The sequence below is a fragment of the Dromiciops gliroides genome, chromosome 3 (assembly GCF_019393635.1).
Source record: "Dromiciops gliroides isolate mDroGli1 chromosome 3, mDroGli1.pri, whole genome shotgun sequence".
NCBI lineage: Eukaryota > Metazoa > Chordata > Mammalia > Microbiotheria > Microbiotheriidae > Dromiciops > Dromiciops gliroides.
In genome coordinates, this window is record NC_057863.1 from 568,217,384 (window position 1) to 568,238,825 (window position 21,442).

General features: G+C 36.7%; 1 protein-coding gene across 2 annotated transcripts in view; it reads right to left on the reverse strand.

The window, feature by feature from the left end:
- Nucleotides 1-5,044: 5,044 nt before the first annotated feature.
- SUCLA2 (succinate-CoA ligase ADP-forming subunit beta) overlaps nt 5,045-21,442 on the reverse strand; it is a 56,794-nt gene continuing 40,396 nt past the window's right edge. For both annotated transcript variants that reach the window (XM_043994123.1, XM_043994124.1), the window contains 6 exons: nt 20,681-20,819; nt 14,483-14,644; nt 14,250-14,392; nt 10,008-10,128; nt 8,947-9,035; nt 5,045-6,345 (listed from right to left, as the gene is read on the reverse strand). In XM_043994123.1, the coding sequence (XP_043850058.1) occupies nt 6,271-6,345; nt 8,947-9,035; nt 10,008-10,128; nt 14,250-14,392; nt 14,483-14,644; nt 20,681-20,819 (729 nt within the window). In that variant the 3' untranslated portion in view covers nt 5,045-6,270. The remainder of the gene's footprint in view (nt 6,346-8,946; nt 9,036-10,007; nt 10,129-14,249; nt 14,393-14,482; nt 14,645-20,680; nt 20,820-21,442) is intronic.

Sequence of the window (21,442 nt, forward strand, 5' to 3'; positions counted from 1 at the left end):
AAATATTGCTGAATTGTCAGGTGTTTTCCCTTTAAATTTTTTCAAATGGACCTTTTAAACTCCCTAATTACCCTATTTTTAAGTTTAGTCTGTTTAACCAGACAAATGGGAGATAAGATCATGTTAATGCTTTGTTTTTGTGGATTTTCTATTTTTATTTTTATTTTTGTTAGAAGAGCCAGCAAGGTGCTCACACAAGGAGAATATTTGTGAAAGCTTTTTATAGTCATGTTACCAAGTTATGTTTTATAATACTCTTATTAACATTAAGTTCATATTCATTTAGATTTCCCTAGTTTGAATTTCATTGTCTTTTATTGTTCCATGTGTATTTTCTATTCATTCATCTATCTCCATTTTGAAACAATGCAAGATGCTTTTGATTTCATAATACAATGTTAATTCTAGGAGGATTGTGCTCCAGTATTCTGAGTTGTTTGTTTTTGTTATTTTTTTCTCTCAACTGATTATTTGATCAAACTCTTTAAAGCATTTCCCTGGCAAATGGATTGCCAAGGCAAGTGTAAATTTATTCTAGAAGTATTATTTTTCATAAGCATATTCCAAAAAAAAAAAAAGAGGGGAACATTTGTAAAAGTTTTTTTTTCAAAAAAAAGTTGTCTTTAGGATTGTGTTGTGCTTTAACTTGTATTGAAATATGTTCTGATTTTTCACAAAAGTAATTCTATACTTAGTAAAAAAAAAGGGGGGGTATTATTTGAAATTGTTGCATAATTATATATTATATTCTGAGCCAGGATGCATTCACATTTTTTGCGATCATTTATTATCCTCAATGTTTAAATCCATTTGAGCCTTGGATTATGGGAATTTATCATTTAAGACATTAATTGCCTTTATTCCGAGTTATCAGATGCCAGTTGGCCAAGATGCCATCCAATCACAAGAGGAATACATGCAAGAGCAGACACTGAACTGTCACATGAGGGAAGACATGCATGAAGTCAAGGTATGGCTGAGAGAACGGCTTTTGACAAATGTTGAGGTTGGATTCTCTTGGTTTAATATTTTATTCTCTTTTTCCCACAATATTGTACAGATGGCTGGAAGTATTCATCCCACCCATCTCATTCTACACCTGGCTTCTATGCCCCCTCCTATATGCCTGATGCCATGGACATCTCAATCCCATGCATCTGATTAAGTCTGACTCAGTTTCCTCCAATATGTTCGGTGGCATGGACATATATTCCATCCACCTATTTTAAGCCTGGCATACTGCATGGGCAGTATATATTGCTCAAGTGTGGGAATGCTCATATCCCATCATTTCTCTGTTCTTTTATGGTAACCCCCATAATTATATCAGGTGTCATGATAAATACACTGTTGAATTTGACCTTGACATCTGTTACCAATTATATTAGATTTTTTTAATTTCTCATAATGGCATGAGGATAATTAGGCAGATGATGCAAAAAGTGATGAAACAAAGATAAAAATTATTTTTAAAAATTAATATCACAGCAATTGTCTTCTCAATTTACCCTCCGTAAGGGGGGACTGTAGTAATATTAATTTTAAAGAATGTTTCCATTTTTGTTTTATTATATGTTTCATGTGTAACAACTAAGATTCTGAATTCCCTTAGACATGTTTTTGAGAACTTTCATTGTTTGATTTGATTATTGACAAAGCTATTTTAAAGTTGTGTTAAGCTCAATTTTGTAGGAAATGTTTCTGGCTGATTACCAGCATCCACACATCAACCCCTGAAAAGACTTCCATTCCACGACTACACCTAGAGGACATTTGAGAAAAGATTTTCAGAGACTTTAAATGAACAGTTTTGTTTTGTTGTTGTTGTTGCTTTTTTCTCTGTTATAATATACACCATCTGTAACATGTACTCTCTGCAGAGGCCCTCCCTTTGCAAGACCTATGTCAAAGCGCAGTTTGTGAGGGACTGCCCCTCTGGACAAAACTTTCCTCTCTCCCTTTTCTATATTATTATTTACGTATTGTTAGCTAGCATAGGATATTATTTTTGGTTGTTTCATTGAGCAAACGCATTCGTTTTTCAAACGAAACAAAAGGGGGGACTATAATGATTGGAATGATGCCACCTGCTGGAGACTTACTGTAGAAAAGCTCCGCCATGAAAGGAAGGTCTTTGAGGACAAGACCATACATCTTTTTTTTTGGCGTCAGGAAGTGACGTTTGCTGGTGGGAGGAGGAAGGGGGAGCTGGGCGCTCTGTCTCTCTTTCCTGAGGACACTGGTGGAGAAGGGAGCAAGAAATGTGCTCTCCCTTTAATAGATAAATGAATATAGGCCTTTCTTTTTCTCTTTACCAAATTCTTATTCTCCTTAATAAATGCTTAAAAGTCTAACTCTTTCTAAAGCTTATAATTTATTGGCGACCACTCATTAGATATTTTAGACAGACTAGCTAGAATTTTAGCCCTTAACACACTTTTGTCTTTGCGCACTCAGTGCTTAGCTCAGCACCAGGCACAAAGTAGGTGCTCGATGCTTGTTAATTAACTTCAAAATAATTTTGTCATTAAAAGGCAATGCTATGGTTGGACAGAGGGCCAAACTTTCAATCAGGAAAACCAGGATTCAATGACTGCCTCTGACATGAATGAATTAAAAAGCATTAAGCACTCACCGCATGTAAAGCACTGTGTTAAACACTGAAGATACACAGAGAAAAGCAACAAAGTCCCTCATCTCAAGAAGCTCAAGTTCTAATAAGGAAAGAATCCATAGTTAGATATAAAGGATTTCACAAATTTGAATGGGAAAATATTACATCTTCATTTTCACTAACCTCTAACTGAAATTTAGCATTTCTTTCCATTATTAAAATCCTTGTTTCAAGAAGGCTCCATAAGCATTACTAGATTATCAAAGGAGTTTATGACCCCCAAAAAAGGTAAAGAATTCCTGTAATATGGTGAGACAAGAGGTATGAGGTTTCAGCTACAAATAAGATTGAAAGGCCCAGTTGTCCTTAGGGTTCAGAGGCAAAAAACAGATGGCAATACATCTTTTTAAATGTCATTTCTGTTGATAACAGAGCTGTTTCCAATGTTGAGAGGGCCATGGTCTTGGGTGGCAAGAACTCTCTTTGTTGGGTCTTCAGTAGCTGTGGCTGCTCAGGAAGCAAAGGCTGCGACACTCACAGAAGCAGTTGACAAGTAGCATGTCTATACATACTAGGTGGTATGACCTTGGGGAAATCAACCTCCCAGTGTCCTAGGCAAATAAAATTTTAAGTCGAAAAACTATTGCTGATTTGCACTAGTAAAGGAAGTTGCCTCATGAGAAGTTCCCCACATCCATGAAACCATGGCTCTGGACCAAAAAACCTTTGTCACTAGACACAATGCCAAACTTTAAGCCTTACATGATGTATATAATCAAAACTCACAGTGATAGAAAGAACATTATCAGGTGGGGCTAAAACGTTGAAGGATGGAACAAGTGATACAGGTCAAGTTGAAAAGGTAAATTGGGTTAATAGTTCTACAGCATTTTATGGTTTACATAGCTCTTTCCTCATAACATCCCTGAGAGGTAGCTAGTGTTAGTGTTATCCCTATTCAAAAGATGAGGAAACTAAAGTTCAACAAGTATGAAAAGCTTTCCCACCATCACAGTTATAAAAGCCAGAACTCAAACCAGGCTTTATAAGACCAATGTTCTTTCCACTACACTCAGCTTCTTTAGAAATACATTGTCATCAAGGATTCCTTTGCATCATCATCTCGTTCCAAATAAGAGAAAGTACAAATCTGATTGATGGAGCAGACATGAGATAGTATGCCAAATCCTTCAAATTCTATAACACCACCCCAAATGGATTATGTGCCTCAAGAATGCCATGGGGGGGGGGGGGGGCTAGGTAGTACAGTGGATAAAGCACCAGCCCTAGAGTCAGGAGGACCCGAGTTCAAATCTGGCCTCAGACACTTGACACTTACTACCTGTGTGACCCTGGGCAAGTCACTTAACCCTCATTGCCTCACAAAAAAAAACCCAAAACAAAACATTATGTTTCTCTAGGCTGCAAAGGGCCTACATATAAAACAAAGACAAGTCAACCTCTGACCTGGGCAGGTTATCATAAATGAAAAACCTAGAGTCACCTTTTGGAAATACTGAATGCTAGCTAAATATGTAAATAAATAAGTAAATGAATGAAGATATAGGAAGATAACATTCATACTTTATCATAATAGTTTCAATTTGGTCTCCTGACATATGACCAAGACAGAAACAATAATAGGTAGTAAAAATCTATCACCACATATAATTCCTTATTATTCCACTACAATCAGCTTGGTTCATTTCTTAGCTAATAATAAGAGGTAATATTTATATAGTCCTTTAAAGTTTGCAGAGATGTATGCAGGTAAGTAGGTAGTCAATAGAGGGATGGATAGATGACAGAGATAGAGACAGACAGCAAGCAGATAGACAAACATAATTTGACTCCCCACAAACAACCCCGAGGTAGGTGCTATTCTTATTCCCATTTTATAGACAAGAAAACTGTGGCACAGGGTTGTTAAGTGATTTATCCAGGGTCAAGCTAGTATATTTTGGGGCAGGATTTGAACTCAACTCTTCCTCACTCCAAGTACAGAACTCTATATACTATGCTACCTACTTACTGCACTGACATTGTAATTCATGCCCATTAAAGTAGTAGAATGGGCTATATATGCAAATCATATGGCAAAAATTATTAGCATTTAAAATTAATCAAATTTTGAATAAAAAAAATATGTATTGACATTTCTTACAAGATGACTGAAAAAACAACTGTTAGTTATGCATCCCCTTCCAAAACACCCATTTATGGGGGCAGCCAGATGGCACAGTGGATAAAGCACCAGCCCTGAATTCAGGAGGACCCGAGTTCAAATCTGACCTCAGCCACTTGACATTCACTAGCTCTGTGACCTTGGGCAAGTCACTTAACCCCCATTGCCCTGCAAAACAAAAACAAAACAAAATAACCATTTATTAAATAGCAACATTATGCTCATGAGTGAAGACAGCACACACATAGAAAACAAATAAATATATTTCATAGACTTCTCTCAAACAGTAGCAAAAGTATATTGTCCCACATATAACATGCCATAAAACAGCCCAACAATAACAAAAGAATTAATATATTATCCTTAGGAAGCTTTATGATAGCAGACTCTTCTGACCCCAAACACCCCAAGTCCATGATATCTGTCAATCACTACATTATAAGAACAAAGAGATAGAGTAGGAAGGGGCTATAAACATGCATCAAATCCACACCCCTAACTTTAACAGATGAGGAAATTGAGACTGAGAAAGGTTTAGTGACTTGCCCAGGATCACCTAGCTGGTAGGTGTCTGAACTGGAGTTTGAACCCAGATGTTCCTGACTCCAAGTCTAGTCCTCCAGCTACTATACCATGTTGCATTGAAATATTTATATTTGCTTATGCCAAAAATTAATTCATGATTTACTATTGTCTAAATTATTTTTTTAAACTTACTTGCTGACAAAACAAACAGTAGTCAGAACCACTTTGGGAGACTTTTATTAACTTAAATTGGCATTCTTTTGTTTGCTAAGCCCTCAGTAAATATGCTTTATTTGTTCATATACAAAACTACATAGTGCTTTTGAACAGCACCACAAAATCATGACACTTTCAGTGCTACAGTATTTTGTAGTGATTAAAATATAATGTCCAAATAATTAATCAGTCACTTCACTGAAATACTTGAGGGAGTACTCTGAGGAGTGTTTGAAAGCACTGCTTATAAATAATGATTGGTAGGTAAGTCTTTTGACAGGTACTGAAGATAAATGCCTCTGATATAAAACATTATTTCAATACATTTTTTCCATTAATGAGACTACTTTTTGGACCTATCACTAAGTCTAGAAGAAATAAAAGTTTATCTCCAGATTTCATTCACAGGAATCTATTATCAACCCCAAAGTTTCATATCTGATACTGAACAAGCATATTGCAAGTGACATTTTGTAGCAGAAGTTGAAGGAGGCTACAACAAAAGAAACCAGATTGCTGCATTACGCTTTCTCCACATGAACTCCACATGAACTGACCATTCCGGATTGTAAAATTAATGTAGATAACATATTTTAAAGTTTGTGTGCCCAGAAGGCAATTAAAGCCTCCAACTACACAAAAGAAAAGGAAAAAAAATAAACCACAGAACACAGTATTTTCAAAGAATATAGAACACGAAACACTTTCAGTAAGTCATAGCAGTCCCAGATCAGATTGGCAACTGAAACTTCACATCCACCTGAGCTTGTTTGGCTAAGGTGACTATCTCTGAGAGCTTTACCACCTGGGGGGAAAAGAAAAAAAAAAAAGATCAACAAAGCAGTTTGTGAGTTACATGTTTTCAGAAACAGAACAAAATAATCAATTTTTTCAAAAAGATAATTTTAGGTGTGCATTCAACTTCAAACATTCCATTTCTTACTCAGGCATTACCTGGACTTAGCTGTAAAAAAAGAAAAAAGTTACTCCTAAATTGTTACTACTTCCAAATTGATTAGCAAATGTAATTTAGTTAGGCTCAAGCAGCTCCCACTTCTGCCATTAAGTCATAAATACTTAGCCCCTAGACCTCCAGTCTTCTATTTCCAAAGGCCCACTTGATGTGTCTTGTCACCTCAAGTTAAACAACCTTTCTGTCTGTTAATCTGTTAATAATACCAATATTCTACCAGTCTTAAAAACCTCAATGTTACCTTTGGCTCATTTCTCCTCCTTTCTATCTTATATTCAAAATCTGGTCACTAAGTCCTGCCAATGATCTCAGTACCGGCACTCAAATCAGTACTCTTCCAAAAATGCACTATGCCATTCCCTGGCCTTCTTATTATCTCATGTCTCCATTAATGCAATAATTACATTCCCTATTACCAGCTTTACCCCAATTCACTCCACCCTATGTTGTTACTAAAATACTGCTATCATCATGTCACTACTCTTGTTCAAAAACCTCAGATGGCTCCCAACTGCCTAAAGCATCAAGTCTAGCCTCTCAATTACCAAATTTGTTTTCTCAACTATTTTCAAATGGTGACTCTTCTAAAAATAGGCTATACTGTTTTCAAGGTCCTTCTAAACTAAGCACCCTGGAGTATCTACATAGGACTGGTTGAGCCACAAGGCTCCAAAGAAGTACATAAGCTCGGGGAAAAGAAACACCTTTCTCTATGAGGTCTGATGTTTACCTAAAATGCATCAGATTATTTGATTTAATTACAACTCCCCCAAATGAAAATAATATAAGAGAGTATCAGTTACATCTTTGAAATACTTATTGCTTGATTTATGTGAGACGCAAGTATAGCAAAACCAATTATCTAACAATGTAGGGGATTATTACTTTGGAGGTAAAGGAGCAGAGGTTTCATACCTATGATTTCATCCCTAAAAGGGATATGGAAACTCTAGATGCTAAAGCAAGCTTCTTATATTAGAATCTTGCCTACAACAGAAGCATCAAGCTCACACAGCAAAACCACATTAAAATGTAATTCAGAAATGTTTAAGAAAATAAATAAAAATACAATACAACAAAGATAATGTGAATTTGTGGTTTTCTAAGTCAATATGCAACCAGCAAGGATCCTTCTCTATTTGAGTTTGACACCATTGCCCTAGAGCACTGAGAGGGGTGACTTGGTGCTAGGTCACATAGCCAGTATATTATCAGAGGAACAATTTGAACAAGTCTTCCTAACATAAGACCCTTCAGCCTCTAGCTACAGTACCATGCTATACAATTAGGACAGAATATGCCCACCCCCTAAACAAGGCTTCTAATTTATAGCTAAATAATTGTTATATCTTAGCTATATCTAACATATCTAAAAATGTTTATTTTAAAGTCAATAAAAATGATAGATAGATGGATGATAGATTAGATCGATAGATAGATCCCCCAGCCCAGGATTTCATAATTTGCCCACAGAACACTAAAAATTTATTGAAAGAACATATAAATGCTCATCTAGGGGAATCTAAAGGAATAGAATATGCCATAATTTCAATAACAATCAAACATTTATTAAGTACCAGGCACAGAGTTAAGCATTGGATTTCATCAATGTGAGAAGGCCTTCCATCAGAGAAAATTTCAATCCATCTATGACTTAGTAGTTAAATTACAGGGAGTTGCCTGAGGCACACAGAGGTTAAGTGACTTAAGGATCACACTACTATGTTATACTGCCTCTCTATGGAATACAAGAAAAAACAATGTTGGGGGAAATTGAGGCAAAGAAGGAAATTAAGCCTATTTTCATGCCAAAAAACTACCACAGATAATATGTATTTGTGTTTGTATCATATTTCATATTAAAAACTTGAAAGAGAAAATAGCATGATTTTCTCCAGAGCCCTTTATTCACTTGACACAGAACCAGGGTCCTACAAACAATTTGTACAAACTTTCTAGAAACACAATCTTCTTTTGCCTTGCTAATGCCCCTCCTTACCCTTTGGCCTTCCAACTCTGTAACCATAATCAAATTAATAATGGCACCACTACTGTCAAAGATTTGCTAATCAGCTCTGCTTTGGCTCCATTGCTATCTCTATTATCTTTCTATTGTTTTGGCTTTTTTGGGAAAACAAAAACAAAATCAGAAAAACAAGGATTCACAAGAGTTCACAATCACTCTAAACCAAACAATGTCTGCCTTCTAGAAGCCATTAACTCTCACAAGTGGCTAAATTATCAATTGTTATCTTGTGTCATTAAAGAATATTTAATTTAAGACTGCACCAATCATTTTTTTTTGGAAATTCAATTAAGAATTGTTGTTGTAAAAGAATTACCAGTGTTTTCCACAACATATTTAAGAGACAAAGCTTTTACAAAATTCTGATATATTTTACAACTCTTAGATCATTAACATCTGCTGCTTACCATTTTAGCAGCTTCATCCAAGTCATCACAAGCAAGAATTTTAAGTCCACTATCTGCTATCAATGCCTTGGCATCATCAACTCGTGTACCTGGGGAAGAATCAAATATAAAAATGTATTAAAATGTCTATACAAATATTTAGAATTGCTGTCACCATACACTCTACAAGCAAAATTGTTTGAGTCAAGACTTACTACAGCCATCTAAAACTTTATAATAAAACAAGACATCTCAAAAGCCTTAACTTACTCTATGTGCTATATTATGACAAAAAAATAAGGATATTAATTCACAAATTTCATAAAAATTAAGGCATTTATAAAGTGACATTATGAAATAAGATGTGAATATATTTGCGCTAAATGCTAGAATAATTTCACGAATTTTAAACATTTATATTTCTGTAAAATGTTGCTTCATAAGGAACTCAGATTTTTTTTTATTTTAATAAACAATTTTATTTAAAGTTTTGAGTTCCAAATTCTATTCCTCCTTCCCTCCCTTCCCCTTCCCTGAGGTGGTAAGCAATCAGGTATAAGTTATACATGTTCAAATATGTAAAACATTCCCATATTAGTCATTTTGTATAAGAAAACTCAAAAAGAAAAAAAAATTAAAGAAAAAGTGAAAAATAGCATGCTTCAGTCTATGTTCAATCAATATCAGTTCTTTCTTTGGAGGTGGATAGTATGCATCATCATTAGTCCTTTGGGAGTGTCTTGTATTGCTGAGAATAGTTAAATCATTTACAATTCTTCATCAAACAAAGTTGGTGTCACTGCACAATGAGGAACTCACACTTAAAAGCACCTACATTTTTCAATATGCTAAGCCATCCGGGCAGCTAGGTGGAGCAGTGGATAAAGCACCAGCCCTGGAGTCAGGAGGACCTGAGTTCAAATTTGGCCTCAGATACTTAACACTTACTAGCTGTGTGACCCTGGGCAAGTCACTTAACCCCAATTGCCTCACCAAAAAAAAAAAAAATGCTAAGCCATCTATGACAAAGATTTAAGGAATTATTGATTATGTAACAAATTTTTAATTTCTTAAATACTCACCTTGTAACCGTACCACAATAGGTATTTTAATTTCCAAATCCTTTACTGCCATGACTATACCTTGTGCAATAACATCACACCGCATGATTCCTCCAAAAATATTAACTAGAATAGCCAGTACCTGTAAATAAAATATTTGGTAGATTAAAATAACAAAGAAATGTGGGCTTTACTTAGCCTACACTTTCCTGGACTACTGAGTGTGTCATAGACCTCACTATATCTGGGCAGTTCTAGACTGGCTTTACATTCCATTCCAATCCTTCTGGCATTCATCCTCCCTCCAGACAACTGAACTTTAACATGCATCCCTTTTTGGACTTTATGGACTAGAGACTTAACCCTCTCAGCTCTGGAACTCCTATCAAAACTGGAGTCCACGGGGCAGCTAGGTGGCGCAGAGGATAGAGCACCGGCCTTGGAGTCAGGAGTACCTGAGTTCAAATCCGGCCTCAGACACTTAACACTTACTAGCTGTGTGACCCTGGGCAAGTCACTTAACCCCAATTGCCTCACTAAAAAAAAAAAAAACTGGAGTCCACAGAGTCCTGAATGGAGAATGCATCACATGGTCTACTATGCCATCTGACCCCAAGTGTGTTGCATATTGCACCCAGCCAATCTTCTTAAGCAGCTAATGTCCCACCTTACCTTTCGTCTTTCCAACTCGGTAACCATAATCAAATCAATATTGACCTAGTTAATCAAACTCCACTTTGGCTCCATGGCCATCCCTATTATCTTTCTAACCAAAACACCACTCCCTAGGCACTACCTCCCTAGAGTGCCATTTCCTCCTTAGGACATAAGCACCTTAAAGCCAGGAACAGTCTCAACTCTGTATCTGTATCCTTTGTACTTAGCATAGCACTTGGTACTTAACGCTAAATAAGTACTCTTTAATTCATTCATTTACTGCTTTAAAAGTAAAAGCATATTTATAATTTGTTTTCTATTGCTATCGAAAACCAAACTGACATCCTCTCTACACTTTTCATCATTCAACATCTCTGTGTACATAATCCTAGTGAGGCAATTGGGGTTAAGTGACTTGCCCAGGGTCACACAGCTAGTAAGTGTTAAGTGTCTGAGGCCGGATTTGAACTCAGGTCCTCCTGAATCCAGGGCCGGTGCTCTATCCACTGTGCCACCTAGCCGCCCCCATAATCCTTTCTAAAACACACTCATGGAACTCTCTCAGATCATCCAGTCCAACCCAAACAAGAACCCTAATAAATGGTCATCTAGCATTCACTTAATAGAAAATAGATGGAATAAGCATTTTTAAATGTCTATTATGCTTAAGCATAGTGCCAGTGCTATGTGCTTTAAAATTATCTCACAACCACTCCATGATGTAAGTGCTATTATTATTATTCCCATTTTACAGCTGAAGAAACCAAAGGCAGAAAGAGATGAAGTGACTTACCCAGGAGCACACAGCTGGAGTCTGGGGCTGGGCTGACTCCAGGCCAAGTACTCCAAACACAGAACCACCAAGCTACCTCTAGGCTATGGGAAATTCACTCCCTCCTCAAGCAACCACTTCACTTTGGGGAATAAAGTTCTCTGTAATTTCTACACAATGGTACTAGTTCTGCCCTCTTGAGGAATTGCAAGACAAGGGCAATCAATGCCTCCTCCACCCTTTAAAGACTTGAAAGCAATAATTTTGTGTCCCCTTGCCCTACTCATTCCCATTCTCAGCTAAGTATCTCTTTTCCAGGCTAAACTAAAGTTCTTTCAACTAATCTTTGGGAGTTGCTGTGGTTATAGAGGAAAGAGAACAGGACGCAGAATCAGAGAATTAAGGTTTAAGTCTCAAATATGCCACTTAATACCTGTTAGGTCATTTGTACCCCTCTGGGCCTCAGTATCCTCATTTATTAAATATGGGGTTGAACTAGACAGCCTCTAAAATCCCTTCCAGGTCTAAACCTATGAAACTATGACCTCTAAGAGATCTTCCAGCTCTGAATCTATGCTCCTATATAATGCTATACAATTGCTCCTCCTGTCTTCACACCATCTTAGTTATCCTCTGGGCATGTTCCATCTTGTCCTAAAATGTGGGACGGGACCCAAATCAAGATTCTAGATATAATCTGAGGAGAATATATTTTTTGCACAGTTCTTTCTCTCTGTAATTTTTTAATTTTATAATTCTTCCTACTTTGTTTTTATTTTGTTTTATTTATTTTGGGTGAGGCAATTGGGGTTAAGTGACTTGCCCAGGGTCACACAGCTAGTAAGTGTTAAGTGTCTGAGGTCAGATTTGAACTCAGGTCCTCCTGAATCCAGGGCTGGTGCTTTATCCACTGCGCCACCTAGCTGACCCCCAACAGCTTTTTGTTAATAAAGTTATTATACAGACCCTGAGAGGTTACCCACCAAGAGCCTGGCATATAGTAGGCTAGGTGCTTAATAAATGCTTATTGATTTGATTTAACCTAGGATATCAACATAAAGTAGCAGATCGAGGATCTGAACCTAGATCTTCTGACTCAAAACCCAATGCCCTGACCTTCACAACAGGCTACTTAGCAGAAAAATCAAACAACTGGCCTACTTGAGTTTAAAAGCCTACTCAGATGCCCTGTCAAATAAAATATTGTAGGTTTGGGCTCATGGATAGTGCTTGTAATACAAATTTTGTCTAATGATGACAACAACAATAATTATAGTTAGCATTTTCTATAGCACTGGAAGGTTTGCAAAGTATTTTATATGTTATCTTCTTTGATTCTAACAACTTGTGAATTAAGTGACTGGCAGAGGATCACACAGCTAGTGAGTGTCTAAGGAAGGATTTGAACTCAGGTATTTCTGACTCCAAGTCCAACAATATCCACTGTGCCACCTAGCTATCACATAATATAGCCAGTGTCATCCACAAAGTTGTGTTTAACCAACTTTACAATGAAAAATACAAACACACACACACACACACACACACACACACACACACACACATACACACACACACACACACACACACACACACACACTCCCCATGGCAATTTATAAATATTATAACCTACTTTGGTCCTTATGACTGGATTCACAGATAGGATATATTGAAAATGAAGTATGAAGTGTATATATAGTTTAAATTTTAATGAATGTATATTTACTGATTGTGGTTCTTTGGTAACTTTGCATTATTTTGTATACATCATTTTTTCCCTTGATTTGGGGTGAAGGGTAACTTATTATTAAGAGAGATACTATAGTATGGTAGAACCTCTATTCAAATCCCACCTCCAAGGCTTAGTTGATAATTCCAGAAAAGTCACCTCACCTGTATGTGCCTCTAACAATTCCCCAAGACTTCTCCAGTAAGTCACAGAGGGACTGGTTGATTTGCATTGGAGGAAAGCATTCCAATACAGCTGTCCACAGTAACAAAATAACAGATCCTTTGCTCAAATTGAAGAGATTCTTTTTTTTTTTTGGTGAGGCAATTGGGGTTAAGCGACTTGCCCAGGGTCACACAGCTAGTAAGTGTTAAGTGTCTGAGGCTGGATTTGAACTCAGGTCCTCCTGACTCCAGGGCTGGTGCTCTATCCACTGCGCCACCTAGCTGCCCCAGATTCTTTTCTTTTAACTAAAGATAAAGGCAAGACCCACATGACATTCTATGGTCCTTTAATTCTTTCCTAAAGTTCTTTCAATTCTTTTTTCTAATGGCTTATGACACGGTCTACAAAGTATATCTTCCACTTTTTCAAATGTAACAAATAAACAATAGCACAAAGAAAAATCATGAACTATTACCTTTGATATGCTATTGGGAAAAAGAAAGGTGTTTAAAAATGAGAATAGTCTCATTTTCCAGGATTAATTTTTCTTTTAAGAAAGTCAAGATTCCAAATTTTGCCAAAATTTAAATTAGTTTAATTATATCTGCTTTTAAAAAAAGTCAGGGGGGCAGCTAGGTAGCGCAGTGGATAAAGCATGGCCCTGGAATCAGGAGGACCTGAGCCCAAGTCTGGTCTCAGTCACTTAACTCACATTGCCCCAAGGGAAAAAAAAAAAAGTCAGGGAAGCAGCTAAGTGGCACAGTGGATAAAGCACAGGCCCTGGAGTAAGGAGGACCTGAGTTCAAATCCAGCCTCAGACACTTGACACTTACTAGCTGTGTGACGCTAGACAAGTCACTTAACCCTCATTGCCCCACCAAAAAAAAAAGTCATTCTTTGATTCTATTATTTAAATTATGAAACATGGCTCTATTCTTACCTTTTTATCTGAAGTTATAAGTTTAAATGCTTGTGTCACTTGATCAACTGTAGCACCACCCCCAACATCCAGAAAATTGGCTGGAGTCCCTCCATGAAGTTTTATTATATCCATTGTGGCCATAGCCAAACCAGCACCATTTACTGTTAAAGGTAGGGGGGAAAGGATAGATTTTACAAGTCATATAAACAAAAATTATATACTAACCAATCATATGCAAATATATACAGTACCTAAACATCCTATGTTTCCATCTAAGCCTATATAGTTGAGGTCTGCTTTAGCTGCTTCTTTGTCTCTCTCATCTTCCTGAGTCCAGTCTTGAAGGTCAAAGATTTTCTTTTGGCGATAATAGGAGTTAGAATCAAAATTGATCTTTGCATCCATGCACAGCACTTAAACGGAAGAAAAATGGAAACATGATCTTAACTTTGAGTCAAAGAAAAATGAGTTCCAACAATATTATTCATATGGAATATTCAAATATTCTTCAGTTAAGAAAATGCATCTGGTCTCATTACTTTACTAACAACAAAAATTCAATTTTTGTCCCCATTGATAGAGTCATGGTCAAGGATTGACAAATTAAGCTTCTTTTTTTTTTTTTTCAGGGCAGTGAGGGTTAACTGACTTGCCCAGGGTCACACAGCTAGTAAGTGTCAAGTGTCTGAGGCCAGATTTGAACTCAGGTCCTCCTGAATCCAGGGCCAGTGCTTTATCCACTGCGCCACCTAGCTGCCCAATTAAGCTTCTTTTTAAGCAACATCCCTGGAAGTTGAGTCTGCCATTGGGCTCCACCTCACAACTCCTAAGTAGATGAATTAAAGTACAGTAGGCAAATGATCCTAAAATAGAAAGCAGCTGCATGCAAAAGCCAAATAAAAGAATTATGGTGAAAACATATAAATAAGTAATAGTTTTAATGGAATAATTTATTCATACACTAATTCTGTGCTTTCAAAACATCACCAGGAAAGTATAGTGGCCAATGCATTCATTTTGTGCAAGTTTTCAAGGAACTAATCTAATAATATACATATAATAAGCAAGAGAACTTCAATCAATACAGGCAGTGAACATACTCCCAAAAAGGTTTATGTAACACTAAATTTTTCCAAAATGAGTCACTTAAATAAAGGACTCCTATGGTGATTTCTCTTATGACATAAATAATTGTCTCCTCCCTAAACTTTCTTTATAACATTAGGATTTTTATATATTCTGTTTGAAGTACTGTAAAAATGTGTTTATTAAAATATTTTTAATATCTACTTTGTAGGTAAACTACCCTGAACCTGCAAACTTTCCTATTCTATAGTCTTTACCTACATACTGACAGTCTGAAGTCTGTAAGGACTTTAGTCTCCCTGGATCACTGCCTTGTCATGGCAGAGGGGCTTACATATAACTCATTAAAATCATGAGCTAAGACATGCTGGTACCCAAGGTGGATAAGTCATAGTGAAGAATTCTAGCAAAAGGTGATCCACTGTAGAAACGGCAAACCACTGCAGTATCTTTGCAAAGAAAACCCACAGGGGCAGCTAGGTGGCGCAGTGGATAGAGCAGCGGCCCTGGAATCAGGAGTACCCGAGTTCAAATCCGGCCTCAGACACTTAACACTTACTAGCTGTGTGACCCTGGGGAAAGTCACTTAACCCCAATTGCCTCACTTGAAAAAAAAAAAAAAGAAAAGAAAACCCACGGACAGTACTAAAATGATAAAGTAGATGACATATGAAGATGAGCCCCTCAGGTCTGAAGATACCTATGGGGCAAGAGAGGAGGGCAAGATAAGAATCTCCAGTACTAATGAAGCTGCTATGTCAAAGTTGAAAGGAAGATCAGCCACAGATGCATCTGGTGATAGATAGAAAATCTAATGCTATAAAGATCAATATTGCATAGGAAGCTGGAATGTAAGATCTATGAACAAAGATAAGCTGGACGTGGTCAAACATGAGTGTCAGTAAACTTAAATGGACAGGAATGGGTGAATTTAATTCAGGTAATCACTACATATACAACTGTGAACAAGAATCCCTTCAAAGAAATGAAGCAGCCTTCAGATAGTCAATAAAAGGGTGAAAAAAGCAGTAATGGGGTATAACCTCAAAAATGACAGAATAATATCTGTTTGAATCCAAGGCAAACCATTCAACATCATGGTAATACAACTTTATGCTCTAACCACTAAGGCCAAAGAGGCCAAAGTTGATCAGTTCTATGAAGATCTAGAACATCTAGAAATAACACCAAAATAAAATGTCACATTCATCATAAGGAATGAGAATGTATAATTAGGAAAGCAAAAGATAATTGGAATAACAAGCAAGTTTGAACTTGGAGTACAAAATGAAGCAGAGCAGACTAATATAGTTTTGTCAAGTTAACTTGTGGACCATAGCACACACTTTTTCAACAATCCAAAAGGCAGCTCTACACATACACATCAGACAGTCAAAACTGGAATCAGACTGATTACATACTTTGCAGCCAAAGGGGGAAAAGTTCTATATAGTCAGTTAAAACAAGACCTGGAAATGTTGGTGGCTTAGATCATATTCTTATTGCAAAATTCAGACTTAAATTGAGGAAAGTAGGGAAAACCATCAGACCATCAGACCATATAAGTATGACTGAAAAAACATCCCTTATGAACTGACTGCGAGTGGAGGTGATGAATAGATTTAAGGAATTATATCTGGTATATAGAGAGTGCCTGAAAAACTATGGAGAGAGGTTCACAGTACTTTACAGGAGGCAGCAACAAAAAACATTCCAAAGAAAAAGAAGAGCAAGAAAGCAAAATGGTTGTTTGATGAGGCTTTACAAATAGCTGAGGAAAGGAAAGAGAAAGGAAAAGATATAGCCAAATGAAAGCAGAATTCCAGAGAATAGCAAGGAGAGATAAGAAGGTTTTCTTAAATGATCAAAGCAAAGAAATAGAAGAAAACAACAGAATGAGAAAGACAAGAGATATCTACAAGAAAACTGGAAATATCAAGGCAACATTTCACAGGAAAATGGGCATGATAAAAGACAAAAATAGTAGAGATTATAGTACCTTAAGCTTGACAGAGAATTTTCTTCATAATAGCCCAGCAAAGTAGGTACCATACATTTTGCCATTATAATCAATCATCATAACTATTTCCCTCCATCCCACTCCCTTCCCATGACATTTATCTTCTTTTTACCTATTCCTCCTCAGAGGTATTTTACTTCTGATTATCCTCTCCCTCACTCTGCACTCCCTTTTTTCACCCTTCCTTCCTTATCTTCTTCCCCTCCTACTTTCCTGCAGGGTTAAATAGATTACTCCTCCCAATTGGGTATGAAAGCTATTCCCTCCATGAGCTCACTCCAATGAGATCAAGGTCCCTGAGCTAATTCTGTGCTCTAAATTTTTCTTCCTCCCTCCCTCCTCAACCCTCCCTATGAGATCAAGCAATTCAATATGTCATACTGGTGCAGTAATACAGAACATCTTCATCTTCCTTGAAAGTGTTTTGCTTTTTATTGCTCTCTCCCCCAATCTGCCCTTTCCTCCTTCCCTTCTCCCTCCTCCCCTTTTCTCCCTCCCCTCCCTCAGGGCAAAAATATATTACTATACCTACTTGAGTATGTATGCTAGTCCTTCTTTGAGCCAACTAAGAAAATTCTCTGTCAAGCTTAAGGTACTATATACACATTATGATGAACAGGATACTATCAGAAAAACCTGGAAAGACCTACATGAACTGAAGCAGAGTGAAACATACTGTATACAAAATAACAGCAATAGTGGGGGATGATCTGCTGAGAAGCATGTGGTTATTTTCAGCAAGGCAATGATCCAATATAACCCCGAAAGACTTATGAAGATTGCAGCCCATCTGCAGAGAAAGAACTGATAGTATCTGAAAACAGATGGAAACACATTTTTAAAAAAATTTTTTTCATCTCCTCTTTGACAATTCCTTAATCTGAAGTTTTAGGTTTTTTGACTGTTTTCTCTCACAACTAGCTAATATGGGAATTTTTCCATGACTCCTCATGTATAATTTATTTTGAATAGCTTGAGTTCTTGTGGGTGGGGGGTGCGAATGGAGGGGGGGGGGGTAAGAGAAGGTGGAACACAAAGTTTTTAAAAAATTGATGTTAAAATGTTGTTTTTACATATATTTTGGAAAATAAAATTCTATTCAAAAAAAATGGTATGGATTTAACAGAAGCAGAAAAGATTAAGAAGAGGTAGCAATAATAAACAAAAGAACTATACAAGAAAGATCTTGACATCATGGATAAATATAATTGTATTGGAATTGATCTTGAGCCAGACATCCAGAAGAATGAAGTCAAGTGGACCTTAGGAAGCATTGCTAACAATAAGACTAAAGGAGGTGATGGAATTCCACCTGAGATACTTAAAACCCTAAAAGATAATGCTGTTAAAATATTGTACTCAATATGTCAGCAAATTTGGAAAACACAATAGTGGATACTGGATTGGAAAAGATCAGTTTATATCCCAATCCTAAAGAAAGGCAATATTCTAAAGAAGGAATGTTCAAATTACTGAACAATTGTGCTCATTTCACATGCCAACAAGGTTATACATAATAAGATTCTGCAAGCTAGGCTTCAGCAATATGTGAACTGAGACTTACCAGAAAAGCAGACTGGTTTTCAAAGAGATAGAGAAACTAGAGACAAAATTGCCAACATCTGCTGGATTATGGAGAGAGCAAGGGAGTTTCAGAAAAACATCTACTTCTGCTTCACTGACTACACTAAAGTCTTTTTCTGTAGGAATCACAATAAAAATGTGGTACGTCCTCAAAGAGATGGGATTACTGGGTCATCTTACCTGTCTCCTGAGGAGCCTTCATGGGGGCCAAGAAGCAAGAGTTAGAACTGAGCACAGAACATGGATGGCCAGGCTGTATTTTGTCACCTTATCTATTTAACTTACATGCAGAATATATCATGTGAAAGGCCAGACTAGAGGAACCAAGGGTTGAAATTAAGGTTCCCAGGAGAAACAGAAACAATCTCAGATATGCAGACAATACCACTTTGATGGGAGAAAGTAAAGAAGTATTAAAAATCCTCTTGATGATGGTGAGAGACAAGTGTAAAGGCTGGCTTAAAGCTTAACATCAATAAAACTAAGATCTTGGCAAATAGAGGGAGAAGAAATGGAAGCAGTGTCAGATTTTATATTCTTGTGCTCAAAGATCGCTGCAGTGACTGCAGCCATGAAATTAAAAGACTTGCTATTTGGAAGAAAAGTTATGGCAAATCTGGACAGCACACTAAAAAGCAGAGACATCACTTTGCTGACAAAGGTACATATAGTCAAAACTATGGTTTTTCCAGTAGCAATGTATGGCTGTGAGAGTTGGACTATAAGGAGAGCTGCACACTACAGAATTTACACTTTCAAATTGTGGTGCTTAAAGAACTTTTGAGAGTCCCTTGGACAGGAAGGAGATCAAATGAATCAATAGTTAAAGAAATTAATTCAGGTTATTCACTGAAAGTTCGAATATTGATGGTGAAGCTTAAATACTTTGGCCACATAACAAGAAGTTGAGATTCATTGGGAAAGAACTTGATGGTGGGAAAAAGTGAAACCAAAAAGAAAAAGGGATGGCAGAAGATGAGATGGAAATATAGTATTACACAGGCAGCTAGGTGGTGCAGTGGATAAAGCACTGGCCTTGGATTCAGGAGGACTTGAGTTCAAATCCAACCTCAGACACTTGACACTTAACTAGTTGTGTGACCTTGGGCAAGTCACTTAACCCTCATTGCCCTGCAAAAAAAAAAAAGTTCCTGGGAAATACAGTATCACGGAAACAGCAAACATGACTTTGGGGCAGCTAGGTGGCACAGTGAATGAAGCACTGGCCCTGGATTCAGGAGGACCTGAGTTCAAATCCAGCCTCAGACACTTAACACTTACTAGCTGTGTGACCCTGGGCAAGTCACTTAACCCCAACTGCCTCACTAAAAAAAAAAAAAAATACTATTGCTGCCTTGTACAACACTTTGTAAAAGCATAACCAACATGCTGTAATACAAGTATCAAACTTATATACTAATGCCCTCATACTTATGTTAGCATTTTAATCAAAAAAATGAGAAATAAGTTAAAAAACACAAGTTTTCTTCAAAATCAGTGTTAACAAAAGGTCTTAATTCCCTCTAACATCTAATTTCTATTTTACTCACCCCAAACATGTGCACTATCCCCCATGCCTATACTTGAGGTATCTGTTTTAACAAATAGCCTTAATTTTTCTTTCTGTATCATTACTCTGCTTTAAAATTTGAGTCAAAAGTTAAGAATACTTAATTCAAGTTACTGAGTGTAATGTTAGAATATGTATATAAAGATAACACTTAATAAATACTTTTAATGATAAAAGAAGATACTTTACCACCTCCATCTGCATCTTCTACCATTGGATTTATTTCTACCATGGTTGCATCATATTTCAAAAATAGTTCATACAACTTCATCATGTTATCTGCTGCTGAATCCACAAGACCTGAAGGAAATCCCATATTCTGTGCAAGCTGAATCAAGACATAGCACAAGTTTTTTCTTCTCATTTGTTAATGTATAGTCAATACATTTTAATGATAGAAAGTTATTTTGCAGTGATACAAATTTAGAGCAAAACATTTTAAAGTATTTTTTAAAGTTTCTGAATTACAAAAAAATTCTGGTAAAAGTATGTAAATGAGTCAAGCAGTAAACATAGCAGAGTAGGAGTGCTGGATTTCGTGTCAGAGGGCACAGAGTCCAAACCTGGGCTCTACTACTATTTGACTATGGGCAAATAAATCACTTTACTTCTCTGTCCCTCAGTTTCTTCAACTATAAAATGGAGGTGTTAGCCTAAATCTCTATGGTCTCCGACACCTCTAAATTAGGAGAATATGGAAATATTAGTGAAAGGAGTCTCTAGAAAAAAATAAACTGTTCAATCTGTACATAAAAGGATAATCCAATCTGTTATAAAATTGGACTCTTAAATGATATTTCAAAATAATCATTAAGTCAATTTCCTTGAGAACATAATAGACAGAAGCTAGAATTATATTTTGTGAGGTACCACAAAGACTGAATGCCAGTACTCTGATCTCTAACATCCCTTCAAGCTCAACATTCTGTGATTCTATAGTTCAATGTAGAA